General features: G+C 50.0%; 3 protein-coding genes across 3 annotated transcripts in view; 2 read left to right on the top strand and 1 right to left on the bottom strand.

Moving 5' to 3' along the window:
* Nucleotides 1-11,482, top strand: part of KCNJ10 (potassium inwardly rectifying channel subfamily J member 10) — a 32,578-nt gene extending 21,096 nt beyond the window's left edge. The window contains exon 2 of the mRNA XM_028709771.2: nt 5,685-11,482. Coding sequence (XP_028565604.1) covers nt 5,685-6,821 — 1,137 coding nt within the window. The 3' untranslated portion in view covers nt 6,822-11,482. The remainder of the gene's footprint in view (nt 1-5,684) is intronic.
* A 121-nt stretch (nt 11,483-11,603) lies between these two features.
* Nucleotides 11,604-18,360, bottom strand: LOC114586811 (uncharacterized). The gene is made up of 6 exons (XM_077920814.1): nt 17,963-18,360; nt 16,214-16,695; nt 15,882-15,963; nt 15,158-15,234; nt 14,318-14,444; nt 11,604-13,654 (listed from the first exon to the last, which is right to left on the bottom strand). The coding sequence occupies exons 2-6, from the start codon at nt 16,601-16,603 to the stop codon at nt 12,774-12,776; spliced, it is 1,557 nt and encodes a 518-aa protein (XP_077776940.1). The 5' UTR covers nt 16,604-16,695; nt 17,963-18,360; the 3' UTR covers nt 11,604-12,773.
* Nucleotides 18,361-18,459: 99 nt separating this feature from the next.
* LOC114586657 (uncharacterized) lies at nt 18,460-24,141 on the top strand. The gene is made up of 6 exons (XM_077920815.1): nt 18,460-18,650; nt 19,714-20,195; nt 20,447-20,528; nt 21,277-21,356; nt 22,071-22,197; nt 23,290-24,141. The coding sequence occupies exons 2-6, from the start codon at nt 19,806-19,808 to the stop codon at nt 24,030-24,032; spliced, it is 1,422 nt and encodes a 473-aa protein (XP_077776941.1). The 5' UTR covers nt 18,460-18,650; nt 19,714-19,805; the 3' UTR covers nt 24,033-24,141.
* Nucleotides 24,142-24,657: the final 516 nt, after the last annotated feature.

Here is a 24,657-nt window from a genome sequence, read left to right as displayed (position 1 = left end):
TTTGTATTATAGTTTATAATTTTTGTATCGTGAGATGTGCCTGCAGGTCATCGTCTGTAAAATCTTAATTTTCAGTTTATGAAGCAATTCTATATCCTCCCACCAGGCTGACGAAGAATTCTATGAAACAGGAGTCAATATCCGGAATCTCTGTTCAGTGTTGGACATCGTATTTGCTGAATACACAAAGCTTCGCAGCTTGTCTTTCATCGTACAAAGTTTGGTGCCTTTAAAGATTTTCAGAGACTTTGGGACCAAAGATTTCATTTTGTACTTGTTACAGTTTGAAGGAATTCTATAAAGATTGTCTATTGCGTATGTACATGGTCATCGTGTTGCTGACGTTCTCTTTGCAACACAGGGGTTTGCTTGGTTACCAGATGCCCTAAAAGGGAAATCCATAGGCAAGACTCGAACACAAGATCCAACTCTCCCCTCCTGTGGTTTCCAGCACCTGGTATTCAGAGGCACAGCTGCCTCTGACCAGGGACGGAAAGCGGAGCAAAGCCATCGTGGTTATTAGCCCTCCATAGCCCTCCTTTCCTCCGTGTGAATTTGTCTCATCCTCTTTTAAAGCCATCCAGGTTGGCGGCCATGGCTGCCTCCAGTGGCAGGGAGTTCCACAGGAAGGAGGACTCTCATTTATCTGTCCTGAATCTTCCTGCATTCAGCTTCATGGCGCACCCAGGCGTCCTAGTGCTACAAGGGAAAGACTTTTCCCTGTCCAGGTTCACAGAGTGTGGCGCTTGGATGCTGGGGGGGGGGGGGGGAGAGCAGAGAGGGGGCTCAGCCAAGCTGAGAAACTTCTCCCCCCCCCCCCAAAAAAAGAAAATTGCTGGTTTTGGTGCTCTGTGAGCAGGAGCTGTCGAGACGCTGTTCCAGCTGCAGGGGCTGATCCTGACAGCCTCCGATGGAGCCATCTCAGCTGGGTGTGCAAAATTGAATGTGAGGCGGATGTTATGAAATGGGAGCTGAGTCTGGCAGAACGAGAGGCCAGCGGGGCAGAGAGAGAGAGAGAGAGAGAGAGAGAGAGAGATGGGGGTGTCGTCTCCTCTGAAAGGGAGGGTGCAGGATCAGGCCGAGGGACAGATGTCACTCTGGATCAGACAGGACCAGGGCTGACTTCACGGATGTTTGTGCTTTTGTCAAGACGTGGCCCCAGGTTGCTTCTGGAGAAGAGGCATAGAATCATAGAAGTGTGGAGGGGCCCCGGGGTCATCTAGTCCAACCCCCGAAATGCTCTGCCAGCATCAGCGGGAGTTAAACTGCGGAACTCTCTCCCTCAGGAGGCACGGAGGACAACCAGCCTGCACGGCTTTAAACTGGGCAAACTGGTTATGAGGCCCACAGCCCAGCTGGGGGGAAGATTCCCAGTGGCTCTCGTGGCTCAAACAATCAATATCAAGAGGGGAATTGCGTGTGCATTTTTGCTTTGATCAAACAAAACAAGCAGGCAGACAATAGCTCCTGTTTGGAGAACGTTCCCCCGAAGTCGTTCTCTTCAGAATGAGTCCGCCTCTTGCCTTCTCATTCAAGTTAGCCCTTCATCCTCCAGCGCCATGGGGACTAGCACCTTCATCTTTAAGGGGAGCTCTGCAGTGCAGAAGCAGAGCGCCTGGTTTGAATGCAGAAGGTCCCAGGTTCCATCCCTGGATAGGGCTGGGGAAAGACCCCTCTTCTGAAATGCCGGAGTGTGGCTAACCGGTCTGTGTAGACAAAGCAGTATAAACTATACTATAAGACTCCCTTTTTCCCTCCTAAAAAGTAAGGGGAAATGTGTGTGTGTCTTATGGAGCGAATGCAGGCTGCGCAGCTATCCCAGAAGCCAGAACAGCAAGAGGGATCGCTGCTTTCACTGCGCAGCGATCCCTCTTGCTGTTCTGGCTTCTGAGATTCAGAATATTTTTTTTCTTGTTTTCCTCCTCCAAAAACTAGGTGCGTCTTGTGGTCTGGTGCGTCTTATAGAGCGAAAAATACGGTGCTTTGAGGATTAAAACACCACCAGCAACAATCCAGCCTTATACGTATTTTATGAAATAAATAAACCAAAGGATTATTAAAAGGCAGGTTCCGATGTTCTCCTTTAAATCAGCCCTTCATGAGGACTAGAATCTTCATTTTCAGGGGAAGGGCAGCAGCCCAGTGGTAGAGCACTTACCTTTGCCAAAGGAAAGCCATCCGCTTCAATCCCTGGCAATATTTCCAGGTTTGGGGGGAAGGAGGACACACTCCCTGCCCGAACCCCCGAGAGCCGCTGCTGCCGGTCAGTGCAGACAGCCCTGGGCCAGGTGGAGCAATCGTCTGGTTCAGCCTGAAGCAGCTGCCCCCACCCTCTCCCTTAAATCAGCTGCAGGGCTGTTGTGACCTTATGTGTGATCTTTGTCACGCATAATTTGGGATTTGTGACATCTTTCCGCAGGTCCTGCAAGACGGGGCTGTTCTGCCTGGCCTTTGGGCTGCACTCAGTCTGAAACACACATCTATCTATCTATCTATCTATCTATCTATCTATCTATCTATCTATCTATTTTCCTGATGGAACCCCTATATGGGATTAGTATATAACTTTTCCCTCGGCTCTTTTTGCTGTCTCATGTAGGACCAGCATGGATAGTTGGCCCCAGTGAATATGTGACATTTTCTCCCCTTATGGCTTTGATCTATATTGTTGTTTAGTCATTTAGTGGTGTCCGCCTCTTTGTGACCCCCTGGACCAGAGCACGCCAGGCTCTCCTGTCTTCCACTACCTCCCGCAGTTTGGTCAGACTCGTTAGTAGCTTTGAGAACACTGTCCCACCATCTCGTCCTCTGTCGTCCCCTTCTCCTTATGCCCTCCATCTTTCCCAACATCAGGGTCTTCTCCAGGGAGTCTTCTCTTCTCCTGAGGTGGCCAAAGTCTTGGAGCCTCAGCTTCACGATCTGTCCTTCCAGTGAGCACTCAGGGCTGATTTCCTTCAGAATGGAGAGGTTGGATCTTCTTGCAGTCCAGGGGACTCTCAAGTGTCTCCTCCAGCATCATAATTCAAAAACATCAATTCTTCGGCGATCTCCCTTCTTTATGGTCCAGCTCTCACTTCCATACATCACTACATTTTAAACTGCATTTTAGACTGTATTCTAACTTATATTTTAATCAACAGTTTTTTGTGTTTTTTAAAAATGTTTTTACTGTATTTATATTCAGTGTTAGCCGCCCTGAGCCTGGTGTTGGCCGGGGTTGTTGCTGTTGTTGTAGGGTTGTTGCTGTTGTTGTTGAGTTGTTTAGTCGTGTCTGCCTCTTCGTGACCCCCTGGACCAGAGCACGCCAGGCCCTCCTGTCTTCCACTGCCTCCCGCAGTTTGGTCAAACTCATGCTGGCCGCTTCGAGAACACTGTCCCACCATCTCGTCCTCTGTCGTCCCCTTCTCCTTGTGCCCTCCATCTTTCCCAACATCAGGGTCTTTTCCAGGGAGTCTTCTCTTCTCATGAGGTGGCCAAAGTCTTGGAGCCTCAGCTTCAGGATCTGTCCTTCCAGTGAGCATTCAGGGCTGATTTCCTTAAGAATGGATACATTTGATCTTCTTGCAGTCCATGGGACTCTCAAGAGTCTCCTCCAGTACCATAATTCAAAAGCATCCATTCTTTGGCAATCAGCCTTCTTGATGGTCCAGCTCTCACTTCCATACATCACTACTGGAAAACCTTAGCTTTAACAATACGGACCTTTGTTGGCAAGATGATGTCTCTGCTTTTTAAGATGCTGTCTAGGTTTGTCATCGCTTTTCTCCCAAGAAGCAGGCGTCTTTTAATTTTGTGACTGCTGTCACCATCTGCAGTGATCATGGAGCCCAAGAAAGTAAAATCTCTCACTGAGGCGGGGGTATAAATAAAATTTTTATTTTTATTTTTTTTTTTTTTTTATTATTATTATTATTATTATTATTATTATTATTATTATTAGCAGCCTGGAGGGCTCCAGCCCACCAGAGTTTGCACAGCATCGCCTCGAGAAAATGTTGCAGTGGATGGGAAAGGGGGGGGGGACTTTTGGAAAGATGTCTGCAGCCGGAACCCAGAAAGAGCATCACCACCAGCCTTTTGCTCGCGGTTTCACTCGGTTACATAAGAGCAAGTGGAAAACAGACGGGCGCCGAATACCCAGTTTTATGGCGCCACCTGCTGGCGCAAAGGGGAGAGGCTGAAGGATTCCCTGTAAGGTCTGTGATTTCCAGACTTCCCTGAGAAGAGAGGCTGGTGGTTGGGCCATTCTGGGAATTGTGTCTCTGGGAGGAGGAAGAGAGGATCTCCCCCAACAGCTCTCAGCACCCTTAAGAAACTATAACTCCCAGGATGCTGTGGGGGAAGATGTGTGTGTTTAAAGTGGGGGGGGCTACTTTAAATGTAGGCCCTGTATGCATTTAAGGCCGTATCAAGCCACTTTTAAAAGCTTTGGGTAAAATTTAGTTGCTTAAGCCTCCCAATGAACACCTCTAAAATAACCAACAGGAAAATGTAACAAGCAGGAAGGGTTAGGAGTCATTGGGAGCTTTCTTCACCTCCTCCTCCTCCTCCTCTGCAAATTTATCTATTCCTCTTTTTAAACTACCTAATCTGCCATAGAACTGGCAATGCACACTGAAAACATGTTTCATTCCTTCTTCGCTTGACTCCCCTATGGGGAACGGCATCTTCAGGCAATGCAGAGCTAAACTTTGGAACTCCTTGCCACCGGAGGCAGTGACAGCCACCAAGCGAGATGGCTTTAAGAGAGGAGGAGACACATTCCCAAAGGCTGTTAATGGCTACTAGCCAGCAGATCTAAGCTTCACATCCATAGTTGGAGGCTGCAATGGTTCCCAGTTGCCGAAAACCACAGGAGGGAAGAGGGCTCTTGTGTGCAAATCATGTTTGTGAGTTTCCCATAATAGGCATCTGAATGGCCACTGTAAGAACTGGAGACTGGGAGCGGCCGCCGAGACCACATAACACCAGTCTTGAAAGAGCCTACATTGGCTCCCAGGACGTTTCCAAGCACAATTCAAAGTGTTGGTGTTGACCTTGAAAGCCCTAAATGGCCTCAAAGGCCCAGTATACCTGAAGGAGCGTCTCCACCCCCATCGTCCAGCCCAGACACTGAGGTCCAGCTCCGAGGGCCTTCTTGTGGTTCCCTCTGCGAGAAGCCAAGTTACAGGGAACCAGGCAGAGGGCCTTCTCGGTGGTGGCACTCACCCTGTGGAACGCCCTCCCACCAAATGTCAAAGAGAACAACAACTACCAAACTTTTAGAAGACATCTGAAGGCAGCCCTGTTCAGGGAAGCTTTTCATGTTTAATAGGTTATTGTATTTTAGTGTTTTGTTGGAAGCCGCCTAGAGTGGCTGGGGAAGCCCAGCCAGATGGGCGGGGTATAAATAATAAATTATTATTATTATTATTATTATTATTATTATTATTATTATTATTATTATTATTAAAGATGCTGGACTAGATGGGCACCCCTGGGCCTGAACCAGCACCCAGGCTCTTCTTATCTTCTCATGGAGCTGCCAGGTGTAGAGGAAGTCTACCTAGAGTCTTAGGTTCTTATGGGTACCTGCCCACCGTGAGAACAGGACGCTGGCCTGGCTGGGCTCTTTAGATGCTCTGGTGTCAGTCCTCCCATCTCACCCCGTCCTCTTTTCCTTTTCTCCTCTCCCCGCCGGCCAGATGACGTCGTCCACCAAGGTGTACTACAGCCAGACGACGCAGACCGACAGCCGCCCCCTGATTGGCTCCACCCTGCGCAAGAGGCGGGTCATGACGAAGGACGGGCGCAGCAACGTCCGCATGGAGCACATCGCGGACAAGAGGTTCCTCTACCTGAAGGACCTGTGGACGACCTTCATCGACATGCAGTGGCGCTACAAGCTGCTCCTCTTCTCCGCTTCCTTTGCAGGGACGTGGTTCATCTTTGGGGTGATCTGGTACCTGGTGGCCGTGCTGCATGGGGACCTCCTGGAATTTGACCCTCCCGCCAACCACACTCCGTGCGTCATGCAAGTCCACACCCTCACCGGGGCCTTCCTCTTCTCCCTGGAGTCCCAGACCACCATCGGCTACGGCTTCCGCTACATCAGTGAGGAGTGCCCGCTGGCCATCGTCCTGCTCATCAGCCAGCTGGTCCTCACCACCATCATGGAGATCTTCATCACCGGCACCTTCCTGGCCAAGATCGCCCGTCCCAAGAAGAGGGCAGAGACCATCAAGTTCAGCCAGAACGCCGTGGTGGCGCAGCACGACGGCAAGACCTGCTTGATGATCCGCGTGGCCAACATGAGGAAGAGCCTCCTCATCGGGTGCCAGGTGACCGGCAAACTCCTCCAGACCTACCTCACCAAAGAAGGTGAGAACATCCGGCTCAACCAGGTCAACGTGGACTTCCAGGTGGACACGTCCTCCGACAGCCCCTTCCTCATCCTGCCCCTGACCTTCTACCACGTGGTGAACGAGAGCAGCCCCTTCCGGGACATGGCCTTGCGCACCGGGGAAGGAGACTTTGAGCTGGTGGTTATCCTCAGCGGCACCGTGGAGTCCACCAGCGCCACGTGCCAAGTCCGGACCTCCTACCTCCCCGAGGAGATCCTCTGGGGCTACGAGTTCACCCCGGTCATCTCCCTCTCGGCCAGCGGGAAATACGTGGCCGACTTCAGCCTCTTTGAGCAGGTGATCAAAGTGGCGCCCCCTTGCTGCCTTCACGAGACGGTGCGGTACGGGGACCCCGAGAAACTGAAGCTAGAGGAATCCTTTCGGGAGAAAGCAGAGAGGGAAGGGACCCCCTTGAGCGTCCGGATCAGCAACGTTTGACCCTTCAGAGAACTTGTGAGGCCTGTGTTATACGAGTATTGCATCCGAGTGTCTTCATTAGCTTCCAGACTTCCTTACACCCTTCTTTCTGTGGCTGCATTTTCTCTCTCTCAAACTACAGGATGAGCAATCTGTTCTTCTCTTTAGGAATCTGCTAAAGGAACGCAAAGGTCAGCTCCCCTCCTGACTCGGCAGCTCACAGTTAGCGCCAGAATTCAAGGTCTCCTCCGTGGTTTTGACCAACTGCTGGAAGTATATATATCTTTAATTGTGTTTCTTTCTTAAATACAAATAATTGTGCAGTCATTGTTCAGGGGGCCACCAGGTCATGGTTTTTAATAGGAGGCAGAGGCACACGTACCAGCAACTCTATTGTGTCGAATGCTTTTTAAAATATAAATACATGGAGTTTTCTTTCTCTTTTTGCCTTGGAAACTCTTACCACAAAGATTAGCTTTTAATGCCAACCTAACCTGAAAGATATTGACGGATGCATGAGAAAGGGAAACACAAAGATTGGGACAGAGCACTGGGAGCGCCCCGCCGCACCAGGCTCCGTGAAATGGAGGGTGTAAATCCTACTAGCGCATACTGTGCAAATTAATATTCTGTTGTGGTCACCACGGGATACCTCAGATGAAGCTGGAGAACACATTCACAGCAGGTGTGCCTGGCAATCTGCATTCAACAAACCCACCAGACCTCAACGGTTTGCAATTCAGAAGCAGCCCTTCGAAGTTTTGAAACACACCCCAGCACTTGATATTTAATGCACAGGTGTCGTACGACAAAGCAGTACCTTAAGAATTATCGTGTGACCTCCAATCTGGAGGTCTGATGACTCGTTACAAAGCACACCCACCCACCCACTTTTTTAAAAATTCAAAATGCATCCTCCCTGATCTTAAAATACGGAGGTGGAAAGGGAGGACATGCAGATTTCGTTTGAAAGCTTTGTGAGAATTGGAACCTGAATGTCTGTCCATTCGTAAAGTTGTGCTGCAGTGCGAGAGGAATGTCCTGTTAACAAAATGGAATGTGTTGTCATGATCCTTGTTTTTCAATGTTAGAAAGCTTTCAGTCCCGGGACTACAGAAGGATCGATGACTCTTTAGCTACCCAACAGCCTAGGGAGCCTATGTTGAAAACACCAAGCGGAATGCAGGTAGAGTCCGAAAAGAATGCAGGTGTTTCTGTCTCCTGAATCCTGCTCCTTAAAGCAACAGGTGAACCTCTGATCACAACAGACCTGCTGTACTTCTTGTTATTATTACTGTAAATTCTCAACATCAAAAATGCTGAACTTCGGAGCCAAGGAGATGAGTAGAAAGAAGACCTTGTGGAGAACATATTTATCCTCTTTGACCTCCCATCCGTGGCATTTCCCAACTGAGCGGAGAAAGGACTGTGTGTGTGTGTGTTGAGATGAAGCTAGCCTAGTGAAAAGGAACAAGGCCAGTGTTGTCTGTCTGTGATGGGACACACACAAAAAGTCATGGTGTACCAATCTGAAGACTGGTCTGACAGACAGTCCCTATTGAAAGACCTGCCCCACAGGCCTTGCATCTTTGTAAAGCTAACACACTCGCAAAATTGGCTTTTAACACAGATCCATCAGAACGCAGCTCTCAAGCACTTTTGCTTATTTTAAGTGCAGGGCGAATCTCCCAGCGAATGGAACTGACAGCAAATCCCCAAAAAGTTCTGCGGAGTTAGCTCGCTTCTGCACAGCCCTGTTTATTGAGCACTCATCCTGATCTGTTTGCAGGGAGGTCAGATGCTGCTGCGTCACAGCAAATGTCATCCTGCGCTCTCCATGGATTTCCCCCTCACTTTCCTTCCTGTGGAAAAAGCCTGATCTTTTGGGGAAGGGGGTTGGTCAGGCGAGACTCTAATTGAGCAACTGGAATTTCCCAATATGTGATCGGATTCCCACCCGAAAACATGTGCCCGTCTGGAAGCAGACTCAGAGGCAAAGGTCAATCATAAGACTTGTGAACCCAGGAACAACCTCATCACCAGGCTAAAGTGGAAGAAGATTTTCCAGGGAGGATGAGATACTGTTTGCTTTTCTGTGGCCAGTCAGGTCTCTGTTGTCAATGCAGCTGAAAGGAGCCTTCCAGCGGAAAGGAAGGAGCTGGATTTTGAGGGTGGCGGGGTGGCGGTAGGGGGCCAATGATTTTTTCTTATCTCCCAGAGGCCTCCAAGGCTGTCTGAAGTTGGGGTGTGTGGGTGGGGAGACCCACAGCTGTGCAGAAACTGTCCCAAACAGCTACTTCTGGCTAGATCAAATAGGATCGTGGGTTGTGGGGGTGGAGGAGTTTGAGGGCGGCTATTGGCTCGTTTTTTTAGGAGTCGGATCGTCACGGGCCTAAGATGGTTTCTTACAGGTACGAATTCTAAAACGGTTGTCACACGCATCAAAAAAGAGGGAGTCACTTCCTCTTCGTAGAAAGAAAAGTATCTATTGAAATATATAAATCTATTTATATAAATGAGATATATATATAGTTATTTGTAAAAGAGAGAGTTTGTGTGTCATGGAGCTATTTTGCACTTTGTCGGAAAGAAGTTGGATTCAAAAATTGCTATCAGAGCCAAAAAGAAAAATGGAGGAAGCAAATCAAAGATGTTCCAGGCATCTTTCCTTTCGCTCCTTCCTTCCTAAATTCCACTGGGCCCAGTGTGGAAATTCACACCCCATTCTCTGAAACGAGTCACTGATATTTCTGCAATGGGAGTGGGGTGGGGAGATTGTTTAAATTGGGGTTTAAGCAAAGTTGGCCCAAAATGTTTTACTGTTGAGCAAAGGGTGATTCCATCAATTCTGCATTACGGAGCGGGTGGGGGGTGGACTAGATGTCCTTTGGTGTTCCTTCCAACTCTACCACTCTGTGATTCCATGAACAAAAGCCAAGAGGAAGGGCAGCTGACCCTTTCTTCAAGGCTGGCAAGGGGTCCCACGGAGGAGGGCAGCCTAGCTTAGGGGCTGCAAGACCTGGCTGTGGGGCACACACCCCGTTCGCCTCTCCAGCGGGTGATGTTGGAGAATCCCAAGGAAAACGTTCCCTTGTGTCCAGAACAAAAATTAATCTGGCAAAGACAACTGAGATTCACTATTGTTTCCACTCCACAAACATTTATGCAGATGATGCCCTTCCCAGTTCACAGTACTTTTTCTTGCATTGATACAAACAGGGTGGAATAACAATGCCATCGATTAATTACATAGATTGTCATTTCTCCATGGTGAAATGAATGCTGGGATTCCTGCATCACAAGGGACTGGACTGAAGCAGAGCTGGCCGTGACCCACGGATGAAATTCCAGTTACAATGGGTGTGATGTGGTTTGAATGAGGAATCTCCCCGCCCCCCTCTGCTCTGCCACAAGTTGCACCCGGGTTTGGGAGGCTGGCAAAGCCCAACTTTTGCAAGGAAGCGTCACCCCAGCGCCATCGTGCAATTATTTTCGACTCATCCTTTCAGTGCAGTGATGCAACCCCACAGGGAGCTGTGTCATACGTGGGGTCATGATACTCCATCTCCCACTGCATGTTTTCCTGGCCACGAAAGAAAGGGTCCATCTGTCAGATAAGCTGTTCTGTAGAGACGCTGTCGTATGGACTTGCCCCGAGTTCAGATCCCGCTTCAAGAAGTGACCTGGATCAAGGGCCAACGATTGAGACTGAGCTCCTGGTCTTTAAAATGCATTGCATTTCCTCCCTTGTCATTGAAACGCGAGAAGCCAACATGGAGAAGCCATCAGTTCCACGATTCCCAAATAAGTGAGCTGTGGTGGAAAGTGTCTGTGTGTGTGTGTGTGTGTGTGTGTGTGTGTGTGTGTGAGAGAGAGAGAGAGAGAGAGAGAGAGAGAGATTTAGGAGGATCACAAGAATCTGATTAATTCAGGCACAATGGATGCTCCCAGAAGGGTTTTAATAATGGGATCAGCTTTCGGGGTTGTGTTTTATTTACAGGCTCCATATGGCAATGCCATCCAAATGCCAACGCATATCCCCAAACACACATTAATCTGGATTTTCCTTTTCAGGGGGAAATCTGGCAAATTAAAAAACCTGTTGCCAATGACCTGGTTGTGATACCTCAACCACCTGTTTACAGGTGATTAAGTCCCCATTTGAGAGCCGGTGGTACTGTATTGAGTGCAGGACGAGGAGCTGGGAGAGACCTGGGTTCGAATCCCCACAATGGGCCATGAAACTGACTGGGTGTCACCTTGTGAGCCAGTCCCTGTTTCTCTCAGCCTAACCTACCTCACAGGGTTGTTGTGAGGGTTAAACAAGGAGGGAGCGAACCACGTGGAGTAGAAATGCCAGAAATAAATAAATGCCTATAATAGCACCCTTTCAGAGTACAATATTTACCAAAAAAATAATAATAACCCTATTTTCTATTTTCCTGTTAGCAAGAAAAGGCTGTGGGTATGTTTAACTAAGCATTTATTAAAAGAATCTCAACCCCTAGAAAAAAGGGGGGATCTTTAGCGCTGGCTGGCTGGCAACTCAAGCAAACCATGGCATTAATTTCTCAACTCTTGATGGCTGGGTGTTTGTGGGGCTGAAGGTGGTCAAACAGGCCAAATACTTCTTGATAACGGAACTGAGCTTCGTGTTAACTTGATTTGTTGTTGTTGTTGTTGTTGTTAAAGAAAGAGACTTTATTTTGTGCCTGACATAATTATGTACTGTACTTCATAAATATGAAGATTTGTATCCACCGAAGAAGACTTTGCACTAAAAAGAAAAGGTCCAATTTGGGGGGGGGGGGGGGTGAGGGGGTAAGCGAGAGAGAGAGAGAGACAGAGAGCTGTGTTCTTTCTTCTGTTTAGAACAAAGTCATTCAATAACAATAAAAAGAAATCAGATTTTAAAGTGTGTGTTGTTTTAATGGATGGCGACGTGGTCAGTCTACTCCTAATTTAGCTGCGATTCCTGCAGTGCAGCCAGGGGGTGGACTAGATGCCTCTGGGAGCCCCTTCCAACTCCACAGTTCTGTGATTCTACACATGCATCTTTGTTCAGTGACTAACAGGTGCAAAACCAGGAGTATTCTGAGTGTGTTGACCCCTCTTCTCTCCAGGGAGAGGAGTAAAAAGGGCCATCTGCCTAAAACTCTCCCTTTCTCTCTCCGGACCAGAGCACCTCTGGAAATGCCACTGGGTGGCACGGGTTGACCTCACCAGTGTCGCCAAAGCGCTTGCGACCCTCTTCCCTGATGCAACGTGAAAAAAGGAATCCAAATTGCACTTTGTAGATCTGCAAAGGGGTCTGCAATGTGAAGAAAGGTTAGGGCACAGAGAGAGAGTGTGTGTGATGTAGTGGTTAAGAGCGGTGGACTCATAATCTGGGGATCCGGGTTCGCGTCTCCGCTCCTCCACCTGCAGCTGCTGGGTGACCTTGGGCCAGTCACACTTCTCTGAAGTCTCTCAGCCCCACTCACCTCACAGAGTGTTTGTTGTGGGGGAGGAGGGAAAGGAGAATGTGAGCCGCTTTGAGACTCCTTCGGGTAGTGATAAAGCGGGATATCTTCTTCTTATTATTATTATTGGTGCACTCCACGGTCCTGATAGATGAGGGCAACTTCTTTGCTGGGCAAGAACACTGTTGCAGTCCTCACCAACCTACAATTTAATTAAAGTCTCATAAATTTAAATACAGTGGTACCTCGGGTTAAGTACTTAATTGGTTCCGGAGGTCCGTTCTTAACCTGAAACTGTTCTTAACCTGAAGCACCACTTTAGCTAATGGGGCCTCCCGCTGCTGCCACACCACCAGAGCACGATTTCTGTTCACATTCTGAAGCAAAGTTCTTAACCTGAAGCACTGTTTCTGGGTTAGCAGAGCCTGTAACCTGAAGCGTATGTAACCTGAAGCGTATGTAACCTGAAGCGTCTGTAACCCGAGGTACCACTGTATGTACACAGCCACTGCTACAGTTTCCCCCCACTGTGAGTTCGTTGGTGTGTTGTGAGATTGTCGCTGCGACTGAAGCTCTTGCCACATTCGAAGCACCGGTAGGGTTTCTCCCCGCTGTGAATTCTTTGGTGGAAAATGAGCGTGTGCCTGTGACTGAAGCTCTTTCCACACTCCAAGCACAGGTGCGGCTTCTCTCCGCTGTGCGTTCTTTGATGGGTAGTGAGCTGGGTGCTCTGGCTAAAGCGCTTCCCACACTCCTGGCACTGGAAAGGCTTCTCCCCGGTGTGGATTCTCTGATGGGCTGCGAGGTTGGCCCTGTGAGCGAAGCGCTTTCCGCACGCCAAGCAAAGGTACGGTTTCTCCCCGCTGTGAGTTCTCTTGTGGGAAGTGAGAGAGGTGCTCTCGCTGAAGCTCTTCCCACACTCCAAGCACTTGTAGGGTTTCTCCCCCTTATGAATTCTTTGATGGGAAGTGAGCCATTTCTTCAAGGCGAAGCTCCTTCCGCATTCCAAGCACTGATGTGGCTTCTCCTCTGTGTGAACTCTTTGATGGGAAGCGAGGGTGCGCCTGTATCTGAAAACCTTTCCACATTCCAAACACACGTATGGGTTCTCTCCGCTGTGAGTTCTTTGATGGGTGGTGAGATGGGCGCTCTGGCTGAAGCTCTTTCCACACTGCCGGCACCGAAATGGTCTCTCCCCGGTATGAATTCTTTGATGGGTTGTGAGGTTGGCTCTGTGACTGAAGCTCTTTCCACATGCCGAGCAATGATATTGCTTCTCTTCTCTTTGAGTGCTTTCCTGGGAAATGAGATGGACCTTCTTACAGAAGCTCTCACCGCACCCCAAATATTTATGTAGCGTTTCCATTATGCGGATTTCTAACATTTCGCCACCTGCAACGAAGAGGAAAACAGATTAGATCCTCAGGAATCCCCCAATGATGGAGAAATGCAAATGAAAGATTGTTATAGACAAAGAACTGGAGAGATTTAGATGTCAAAGTTCATGCTTTTCATTGATTAGTAATCACAGGCCTATTTATGGGAACCTGAGATTTTAAAAGCCTGACTCTTTTCTGGGAGAGTTTGGCTCAATCATGTGATCCACTACATCTCCAGGGTCAGCATTTAGTCAACCAAAGACGGACAGAAGCAGAAACAAAAACCTGACAGAATCTGCATCTGCTAGCCTAACAACTCTGAATCCTATATTTTAAAAGGCCTAGAGTTCAGACTAGGCTGATCACTGTTATTTGACATTCCTCTGTAAAGTTTTATTCTGGATTGTTTTAGTTGACTTTTAATGTAGGTCGCAAACTGCTTTGAGATTCTTTTCTTAAAACTATACAGTGGTATAGAAATGAAGTGCAGGATAGTAATAATAACAACAACTGGAGAAAGAATATTCAGAGACAAACAGGAGATAGTTTGGGGAGTGCTAGAATCCCAGAGGCTGGAGCTGGAGCTGTTGAGCTCCATCCAAATACGGAAGGGATGTCAGAGAGAGAAAAGCACTGAATTTCAAAACAGAGACTCTGATCCAACAGGGAGCCTTACTGAGAAAGTCCACGATCCCACGATTCTTCGCCATGATTTCCTTATGCAGAGATCTCTGGTCAGGATCCAGCAACGCCCACTCCTCGTCCGTGAAAGAAACGGCGACGTCTTCAAAGCACACTGGACCCTAAAAGAGAAATGGAGATGTCCTCCAGTCAGACAGCTGGAAGATGATCTAGTGCACTTTGCTCCGGGGTTTTCTGCCTGTTGGTTACTTTTCAGGGATTGATTTCCTGCACATTTTTATTATGGGTGCTTATTTTAACGTATCAAATGAATTCTTCTCTTGCGGCTTTTAATGATGTGTATTCATCTTGGTTCAAACGGGCAGAGGTCAACATTGTGTTCCTGGTGTCATTCTGCCTGCACAAAGCATTCCAGTCTAGCGGAGAGAAGGATCCCCTCTGTCCTCTCCCTGGACGCTGTTCTTGAGGGGACCCTCCCGACGCCCTAAAGCAAACTTCAAGGGGCGAATGGGGACACTGGAAGAGAGAAGAGAGCAGGGGAAAGCCCTGCTGTGAAACGGATGGGGCAGCTTAGGTGAATCCTGGCCACTGTTTTTCATGGCTTGTCAACTGCTTAGAAGCCTATTTTAGCATTCAGTGACGACTTTATAAAGAAAGCAGGAAGAATGGAGCAACATTGAGAAGGTTAGCTGAGGTGAGGCAGCTGCTCCTTATTCTCAGCACAGAAACCTTCCTGAATGGCCTTTCCAGCTTTTGTGAAGGGCAGCTTTGACACAAGCCAAGTGGAGCAGGAGTGAGACTCATCACTGGGGCCAGAGGCCTCCTGGCGGCCCCTCCCCTCAGCCTCTTGACCCACACGGCTCCGTCCCCCTACCTGATCCGCTTCCACAGCCACCGCTTCCCCTCTGACACCATGAAAAGATGGAGGTTTTGCCGAAGTCTTTCTATCACCTGCGGGAGACAAAGGTAAGGTCTAGCAGAGCATCTCTTACTACAAATGGGCCTTAGAAAAACCTCGCTGAGTGCATTTGGACATTTGGACCCATTTGGTAGCTCAGTTGCGTATATATTGTAAATCACCCTGAGACCTCCAAGTATGGGGTGGTATATAAATTCAGTAATTGAAATACAGTGGTGCCTCGCAAGACGAAAAGAATCCGTTCCGCGAGTCTCTTCGTCTTGCGGTTTTTTCGTCTTGCGAAGCAAGCCCATTAGCTGATTAGCGGATTAGCGCTATTAGCGAGCTGATAAGCAGTTTAGCGGCTTAGCGGATCAGCTGTTAAGCAGCTTAGCGGCTTGGGGAAAAGGGGGGGGGGAGGAAAAAAAACCCTGCAGGAACTCGCAAGACATCTTCGTCTTGCGAAGCAAGCCCATAGGAAATTCATTTTGCGAAGCACCTCCAAAACGGAAAACCCTTTCGTCTAGCGGGTTTTCCGCCTTGCGAGGCATTCGTCTTGCGGGGCACCACTGTATACGTCTCTCCTCCTTGGGGCTCATGGCTTCAATTGTCTTCCCCGAAACGATTCAAAGAACTCATAGATGAGTTTCAGAACCCACAGAATGTGACCAAACAGACAAACCTCATCATTCCTCCTTACCCAGTGGCCTCTCTCTGGCGTCCAACTGAGTCCTCTCTGCCTCAGAGGAACCTGAACCCATTCCTGCAAACAGATCCTTTCCCTGAAATCACAGAATCACAGAACGGCGTCAGCTAGTCCACCCTCCTGCAATGCAGGAATCTCAACAGAAAGTCCAAACAGAAAATGGGGAGAAGGATTAGGAAAGGAACAGCAAATGAAAAGATGTTAGGGGTATCATATAACACTCCTTGGGGTCCTTTGTTTAAGATGGGCCATGAGTAGAGAATTTGGGGGTCCTCTCCCTCATGTTGGGAGCCCCTTGAGAGTATCCAGAGGACAGTCTCTCTCACCTGCTTCCTCTCCTCCGCCTGACTCAGGAGGAAACCTTCGGCCAGGGCCACCGCCTGGGAACTGGTCTCCGCTCCACATTCCCTCACCCAGCTCTCCATCTCCGCTGGAAGGACAGCCAGGAACTGCTCCATGATCACCAGGTCCAACATCTGAGCTTTCGTGTGTCTTTCTGGCTTTAGCCAATGATGGTCAAAGTGGTAGAGTCTTCTGCAAACCTCTCGGGGTCCTTTGGCCTCCTGGGGGCAGAACTGCCTCAGCTGCTGGCTCTGCACCTGTGTGCAGAGGGTGTCCTCCTCACCCTGGATCCTCTGCACAGAGTTTTCCCAGAATCCCCCACTGCTCCCATGGCCTCTTCCTGCTTCAGGGCCAGCTGAGTCTCGCTCATCCATCTGTGCTCTCAGGAAACCTCCAAGAGATCAGAAGAAATCCCTTTTTTCCCCTGCCGTGTTCAGTCTGTCCAAATTAGAGTAGCTAGAAAATCCTACAAAGCAAATGCATTGTTCAGTTATAAAACTGACAGAGTCCGGACAAAAGGAACATATTCCCTGATCAAGGGTGGATGATCCCTTAGGGTGCCTGCTTGGAGAGACTCAAGCTTATCCTGCAACTGGGGTTACTCCTGGATCCAAGGGTGTCACTTGAGGCTCAGTCGGCCTCGGGGACAGTGCCCATTTCTAGCTCTGGCTTGTTTGCCAGCCCCAGTCCACACTCTGCATCCCATGGGATTATTACAGTGTTCCCTATGCAGAGCTGCCCTTGAAGAAGACTCAGAAACCGGTTTAAAACACAGCAGCCAGATTCCTGCCTGGGTTCCCCTCTATTTCACAGTTCCCTTTAAAGACGGCCACCTTCCTCTGCAAGGAGCTCAAGGCCTCATCCATGGATCTAGCCCTCCTCATGCAACCCTTAGGAACATATTCTGCTCCTCTTTTAAATGCAGCTGCAGGGCTTGTCAGTTCGTTTCCAAGTGCAATTCGCTGTTCGCTGAGGCTCCCCAATATCTGAAGAACCTCCTCCTTCCCTACACATGCCCTCTTGGGTGCTCAGGTGGGCAGAGGGTTGGCCACCCTGGTGGCGGTTTCTCAGGTGGGGAATCCCCTCCCCAGGCACCTTCCACACCCCACCCCACTAGCAGATGAGCATTAGGTGCAGTCGTGGCCGACTCTGGGGTTGCGGCGCTCATCTCGCTTTACTGGCCGGGGGATCCAGCGTACAGCTTCCGGGTCATGTGGCCAGCATGACTAAGCCACATCTGGCAAACCAGAGCAGCGCATGGAAACGCCCTTTACCTTCCCGCCAGAGCTGTACCTATTTATCTACTTGCACTTTGACGTGCTTTCGAACTGCTAGCTTGGCAGGAGCAGGGACCGAGCAACGGGAGCTCACCCCGTCGCGGGGATTCGAACCGCCGACCTTCTGATCGGCAAGCCCTAGGCTCTGTGGTTTAACCCACAGCGCCACCCGCCACCCTGCTCCACTAGCAGAGACCCACCCCTATTCCTGCGACTGTCACTTGCTTTCCTTCTTTTCGAGATGGAAATTCCCAGTCCCCTTGGCAAGGGATGCAGCAGCCGTAGCTTCCAGTATGACTGGCGGGGCTGGACTAGAGGACCTCATGGGTCCCCTCCAACTCTGCGGCTCTGAAGGTGGATGAGGGATGAGAAGGAGCGCCCCGTGTCCCCCTCCCCTGACACCCACACCCTCCGCTCCCACGCCCCCCCCAAAGCACCCCAAAGGGGGAGCCTCACCCAGGAAGCGCCACGCGGGAAAAAGGAGGCAGGCGCAGCAGCCCCCTCGCAGGAAGTGACGCGCGGGAGGGGGTCTCGGCCGCCCCTCCTCGTCCCTATTTCCTGTCCTCCCCAGCTGCTATTTCAGGAGAGGAGGCGGGAAGAGGCGCCGTGTTGCTTAGCGACGTGACGCCAAAGTACTTAAAAGGCGCCATCTTGGGAGAGGGAGGGAGGGAAGAAGCGCGGAAAGCGGCCGAAAGGGAGGAGGGCCCGCGGCTAGGAAGCGAGCGAGAGGCGCCGGGGGCAGAAGCAGCGCGGGAAGCGGGCGGAGAAAGCCCCGCCGCCGCGGAGGGCCGTGGCGAAGGCGCCATCTTGGACGAGGGCAGCCTCTGAGGCGGGGCCCCGAGGGCGGGAAGTGACGTAGGCGTCGCGTCGAGACGGCACCGCTGCCGTGGTGCGCGAGGGCGCGGCGCGAGGCCCGATTGGACGAAGGGCGGAGGGCGGGCGGAAGTGCCCCTCCCGCCATGCTGGACGAGGGCAGGTCGGGCGTCTGGGAAGAGGCGGGCGGGGCGGCGCTGCTCTCTCTCCTCCGCAAGTGCTGCTTCCCGGGCGCCTGCGGGGGAAGAGCGGCCAGTTCGCGGCGGAATCCCTCGGGGGGACGGGCTCCGCCAGGAAGCAGCAGAAGCGGGTGGAAAGGCGGCCTTGCGGGGTGAGGGCGGAGGGAGCTCGGCTTGGTTGTTGAGTCGTTGAGTCGTGTCCGCCTCTTCGTGACCCCCTGGACCAGAGCAGGCCAGGCCCTCTTGTCTTCCACTGCCTCCCTCATGCTGGTAGCTTCGAGAACACTGTCCCACCATCTCGTCCTCTGTCGTCCCCTTCTCCTTGTGCCCTCCATCTTTCCCAGCATCAGGGTCTTTTCCAGGGAGTCTTCTCTTCTCATGAGGTGGCCAAAGTCTTGGAGCCTCAGATTCAGGATCTGTCCTTCCAGTGAGCACTCAGGGCTGATTTCCTTCAGAATGGATAGGTTGGATCTTCTTGCAGTCCATGGGACTCTCAAGAGTCTCCTCCAGCACCAGAATTCAAAAGCATCCATTCTTCAGCCATCAGCCTTCTTGATGGTCCAGCTCTCACTTCCATACATCACGACTGGGAAAACCAGAGCTTGAACTATAAGGACCTTTGTTGGCAAGATGCTGTCTAGGTTTGTCATTGCTTTTCTCCCAAGAAGCAGGCGTCTTTTAATTTCATCACTGCTGTCACCATCTGCAGTGATCATGGAGCCCAAGAAAGTAAAATCTCTCACTGCCTCCATTTCTTCCCCTTCTATTTGCCAGGAGGTGATGGGACCAGTGGCCATGATCTTAGTTTTTGTGATGTTGAGCTTCAGACCATATTTTGAGCTCTCCTCCTTCACCCTCATTAAAAGGTTAAAATGAACTGAGCAGGATTCCTAGAAAGGGGGGGGCAAAGAGGGGGGAAGTCCTCCAGGGCAGAAGCTCCGCCCTCCTCGTGGGCTCTGCTGGGTCTCCTCTCTCTCCTCTCTCTCTGGGGAGAAGGGGGGTTGGGAAAGCATCCCTTAAGGTGCCCACACATTCTGCATGGGAACTTTGCTTGCTTCTTGTTTTTTCTTCCTTTAAAGAAAGCTCAGAATCAGGGCTGTGGGGCAGCCCAGGCCAGGTTCCTAGCAAGCCTCATCCACACGGGATCAGGGAACATCTTTCTTTTCCCCAGACAGTGTGTCAATTTTATAACTGAACAATGCATTTGCTTTGCAGGATTTTCTAGCTGCTCTAATTTGGACAGACTGAACACGGCAGGGGGAAAAAGGGATTTCTTCTTATCTCTTGGAGGTTTCCTGAGAGCACAGATGGATGAGCGAGACTCAGCTGGCCCTGAAGCAGGAAGAGGCCATGGGAGCAGTGGGGGGTTCTGGGAAAACTCTGTGCAGAGGATCCAGGGTGAGGAGGACACCTTCTGCGCACAGGTGCAGAGCCAGCAGCTGAGGCAGTTCTGCCCCCAGGAGGCCAAAGGAGCCCGAGAGGTTTGCAGAAGACTCTACCAATTTGACCATCATTGGCTAAAGCCAGAAAGACACACGAAAGCTCAGATGTTGGACCTGGTGATCATGGAGCAGTTCCTGGCTGTCCTTCCAGCGGAGATGGAGAGCTGGGTCAGGGAATGCGGAGCGGAGACCAGTTCCCAGGCGGTGGCCCTGGCCGAAGGTTTCCTCCTGAGTCAGGCGGAGGAGAGGAAGCAGGTGAGAGAGACTGTCCTCTGGATACTCTCAAGGGGCTCCCAACATGAGGGAGAGTGTCCCCAAATTCTCTACTCATGGCCCATCTTGATAGGAAGGACCCCAAGGAGTGTTATATGATAGCCCTAACATCTTTTCATTTGCTGTTCCTTTTCTAATCCTTCTCCCCATTTTCTGTTTGGACTTTCTGTTGAGATTCCTGCATTGCAGGAGGGTGGACTAGCTGACGCCGTTCTGTGATTCTGTGATTTCAGGGAAAGGATCTGTTTGCAGGAATGGGTTCAGGTTCCTCTGAGGCAGAGAGGACTCGGTTGGACGCCAGAGAGAGGCCACTGGGTAAGGAGGAATGATGAGGTTTGTCTGTTTGGTCACATTCTGTGGGTTCTGAAACTCACCTGTGAGTTCTTTGAATCATTTGGGGGGAGACAATTGAAGCTATGAGCCCCAAGGAGGAGAGACATATACAGTGGTGCCCCGCAAGACGAATGCCTCGCAAGATGGAAAACCCGCTAGACGAAAGGGTTTTCCGTTTTGGAGGTGCTTCGCAAAATGAATTTCCTATGGGCTTGCTTCGCAAGACGAAAATGTCTTGCGAGTTCCTGCAGGGTTTTTTACCCTCCCCCCCTTTTTCCCAAGCCGCTAAGCCGCTTAACAGCTGATCCGCTAAGCCGCTTAACAGCTGATCGCTAAGCCGCTTAACAGCTGATCCGCTAAGCCGCTTAACAGCTGATCGCTAAGCCGCTTAACAGCTGATCCGCTAAGCCACTTATCAGCTGATCCGCTAAGCCGCTAAACCGCTTATCAGCTCGCTAATAGCGCTAATCAGCTAATGGGCTTGCTTCGCAAGACGAAAAAACCGCAAGACGAAGAGACTCGCGGAACGGATTCTTTTCGTCTTGCGAGGCACCACTGTATTTCAATTACTGAATTTATATACCACACCATACTTGGAGGTCTCAGGGTGATTTACAATATGTACGCAACTGAGCTACCAAATGGGTCCAAATGTCCAAATGCACTCAGCGAGGTTTTTCTAAGGCCCAGTAAGAGATGCTCTGCTAGACCTTACCTTTGTCTCCCGCAGGTGATAGAAAGTCTTCGGCAAAACCTCCTCCATCTTTTCATGGTGTCAGAGGGGAAGCGGTGGCTGTGGAAGCGGATCAGGTAGGGGGACGGAGCCGTGTGGGTCAAGAGGCTGAGGGGTGGGGCAGCCAGGAGGCCTCTGGGCCCCAGTGATGAGTCTCACTCCTGCTCCCCTTGGCTTGTGTCAAAGCTGCCCTTCACAAAAGCTGGAAAGGCCATTCAGGAAGGTTTCTGTGCTGAGAATAAGGAGCAGCTGCCTCACCTCAGCTAACCTTCTGAATGTCGCTCCATTCTTCCTGCTTTCTTTATAAAGTCGTCACTGAATGCTAAAATAGGCTTCTAAGCAGTTGACAGACCATGAAAAACAGTGGCCAGGATTCACCTAAGCTGCCCCATCCGTTTCACAGCAGGGCTTTCCCCCGCTCTCTTCTCTCTTCCAGTGTCCCCCTTCGCCCCTTGAAGTTTGCTTTAGGGCGTCGGGAGGGTCCCCTCAAGAACAGCGTCCAGGGAGAGGCCAGAGGGGATCCTTCTCTCCGGTAGACTGGAATGCTTTGTGCAGGCAGAATGACACCAGGACCACAATGTTGACCTCTTCCCCTTTGAACCATGAGTAATACCCATCATTAAAAGCCACAAGAGAAGAATTCATTTGATACGTTAAAATAAGCCTCCATAATAAAAATGTGCAGGAAAACAATCCCTGAAAAGTAACCAACAGGCAGAAAACCACGGAGCAAAGTGCACTAGATCATCTTCCAGCTGTCTGACTGGAGGACATCTCCTTTTCTCTTTTAGGGTCCAGTGTGCTTTGAAGACGTCGCCGTTTCTTTCACGGACGAGGAGTGGGCGTTGCTGGATCCTGACCAGAGAGCTCTGCATAAGGAAGTCATGGCGGAGAATCGTGGGATGGTGGACTTTCTCAGTAAGGCTCCCTGTTGGATCAGAGTCTCTGTTTTGAAATTCAGTGCTTTTCTCTCTCTGACATCCCTTCCGTATTTGGATGGAGCTCTCCAGCTCCAGCCTCTGGGATTCTAGCACTCCCCAAACTATCTCCTGTTTGTCTCTGAATATTCTTTCCCCAGTTGTTGTTATTATTACTATCCTGCACTTCATTTCTATACCACTGTATAGTTTTAAGAAGAGAATCTCAAAGCAGTTTGCGACCTACATTAAAAGTCAACTAAAACAATCCAGAATAAAACTTTACAGAAGATAGCCTGGCTAGTCTGAACTGATAAGGGCTTTTTACTGTTGGCTTCAAAGTTCTTAAGCAAGTGGAAGTAGCTTCTGTCGGGTATTTTTGTTTTTGCTTCTACCCATTTCCAGTCGACCAAAGAGATTACTGAATTTGGAGATGAAGTGGATCCCATGATTGAGCCCAAAATATCTCTCCCAGAAAAGAGTCAGGCTTTTTGAATCTCAGGTTCCCATAAATAGGCCTGTGATTACTAATCAATGAAACCGTGAACTATATATATATCTATATGACCCCCAGGACCAGTATGAGGAGCCTTGACTAGGGTTCCTTCCTCCAGCAGGCGCTGCTTGCAGAGGGACTCAGGAGCAGCGGTGGTTTCACCCGCAATATACCACTGAGTGAAACCACCATCTGCCCTCATACAGCTCAGAGGGAGAAACAGCTTGTTCTTCCCTCTGCATCTTTGATCTGGTCGACTGAGGAGTGCGCAGCAGCCCTTGCCTCAGTGGAGCAGTTAAAGGAAGCCCCAGCTGGCAAGCGCCTGGGTGAAGCTGCCTCTGCTCCCAGGGTGAGAGCTGGGGCAGTTTCACCCTGTGTCTCGTGGGAAGAGGAGGCCAGCGCATCTTGTTTTTTCAACATTGCAGTATATTGCCAAATGTTTGGCTAGTCTGTTTAGCTGGTGATACACCACGATGTTGAAAAGCTGATATTTCTCAGCCCTCTGAATCTTTTCAGTTCTTTGACTAAAACAACCTTTCACTCTCGTTGCTCAATAATTGGGGGTTTCCTGAGAATCTGTTTTTCTCTTCCTTACAGGTGGCAAAATGTTAGAAGTGAAGAACAAGGGAGACCACAGCAAAATCCATATAGTGGAGATGCTACATAAATATTTGGGGTGCGGAGAGAGCTGCTGTCAGAAGGTCCATCTCACTTCCCAGGAAAAAACTCGTAGAGGAGAGAAACAATATCAGTGCTCGGCATGTGGAAAGAGCTTCGGTCACAGAACCTACCTCGCAGCCCATCAGAGAATTCATAACGGGGAGAAACCCTTTCAGTGCCAGGAGTGTGGAAAGAACTTCCGGCGGAAGTACCATCTCATATCCCATCAAAGAATTCACGCCGGAGAGAAACCATATCAGTGCTTGAAATGTGGGGAATGCTTTGAGAACAGCACAAGCTTATGTCTCCATGAGAGGAGTCACAGTGGGGAGAAACCATTTCAGTGCCAGGAGTGTGAAAAGAGCTTCAGGCGGAAGGACCATCTCACCAGCCATCAAAGAATTCACACAGCGGAGACGCCCTTTCGGTGCCAGGAGTGTGGAAAGAACTTCCGTTGGAAGGCGAGTCTCATTTACCATAAAAAAATTCATACAGGAGAGAAACCGTGTCAGTGCTTGGAATGTGGAAAGAGGTTTACTGTAAACTCAAGCGTCCGTCGGCATCAGCGTATTCACCATGGGGAGATGCCGTTTCAATGCCAAGAGACTGGAAAGAGCCTCGGTCAGAGCACCCATCTCATGCACCATCAGAGAATTCATACACGCGAGAAACCCTATTGATGCCTGGAATGTGGGAAGGGCTTCAGCTGCAAGGACCGTCTCACTTCCCATCAAAGAATTCACAGCAGGGAGAAACCATATCAGTGCTTGGAATGTGGGAAGAGTACAAATTTAATTTTTGGATACTTGGTACGTGAGGATTTCAATAGTGTTTTTTGCTTTCAGCAACTCAGCAAAGAAATTGACCTTGTCTCTCAAGGCCACGGAGTTCACACCCGATATAGGCAGCAGTTCTTTATACTTCTTATCCAGATTTGCAAGGTGCTGGAATACCTCCTTACCTCCTCTGGGAGCCCCAAACCCGCCTGGATCAAGGTCAGAAGGATCTTTTTTATTGTGGCCTCTTTCCTGTCAGCATCCGTCTAGCGCAGCTTATTCAGAAGGCTGGTGGCTCCAACATGCTAGAAAAGTCACTCCCAGGAGGAGGACAGGGAAGCCCGTCTCCTCCTTACAAAAAATCCAAAGGAGTGACCATCATAGAATAATTGTAGATTTGGAAGGGATGCCAAAGCTCATCTTGTCCAACCCACTGCAAAGCAGGAAACAAGGAGAAGAGAATTTTATTGCCAGCCCATTGACCAGCAACACAACCTTCAGTGCAGACGGCTCCTCTTCCGGGTTCCTG

This window comes from Podarcis muralis, chromosome 16 (assembly GCF_964188315.1).
Source record: "Podarcis muralis chromosome 16, rPodMur119.hap1.1, whole genome shotgun sequence".
NCBI lineage: Eukaryota > Metazoa > Chordata > Lepidosauria > Squamata > Lacertidae > Podarcis > Podarcis muralis.
This window is presented reverse-complemented; position numbering and strand designations above follow the sequence as displayed.

Excerpts from the sequence above, each read along its gene's own strand:
- LOC114586657 (XM_077920815.1), top strand. The coding sequence starts at position 19,806 with ATGGATGAGCGAGACTCAGCTGGCCCTGAAGCAGGAAGAGGCCATGGG. Across the intron at positions 20,196-20,446 it reads AGGCGGAGGAGAGGAAGCAG|GGAAAGGATCTGTTTGCAGG; the intron begins GTGAGAGAGACT and ends CTGTGATTTCAG. Across the intron at positions 21,357-22,070 it reads TGGCTGTGGAAGCGGATCAG|GGTCCAGTGTGCTTTGAAGA; the intron begins GTAGGGGGACGG and ends TTTCTCTTTTAG.
- LOC114586811 (XM_077920814.1), bottom strand. The coding sequence starts at position 16,603 with ATGGATGAGCGAGACTCAGCTGGCCCTGAAGCAGGAAGAGGCCATGGG. Across the intron at positions 15,964-16,213 it reads AGGCGGAGGAGAGGAAGCAG|GGAAAGGATCTGTTTGCAGG; the intron begins GTGAGAGAGACT and ends CTGTGATTTCAG. Across the intron at positions 14,445-15,157 it reads TGGCTGTGGAAGCGGATCAG|GGTCCAGTGTGCTTTGAAGA; the intron begins GTAGGGGGACGG and ends TTTCTCTTTTAG.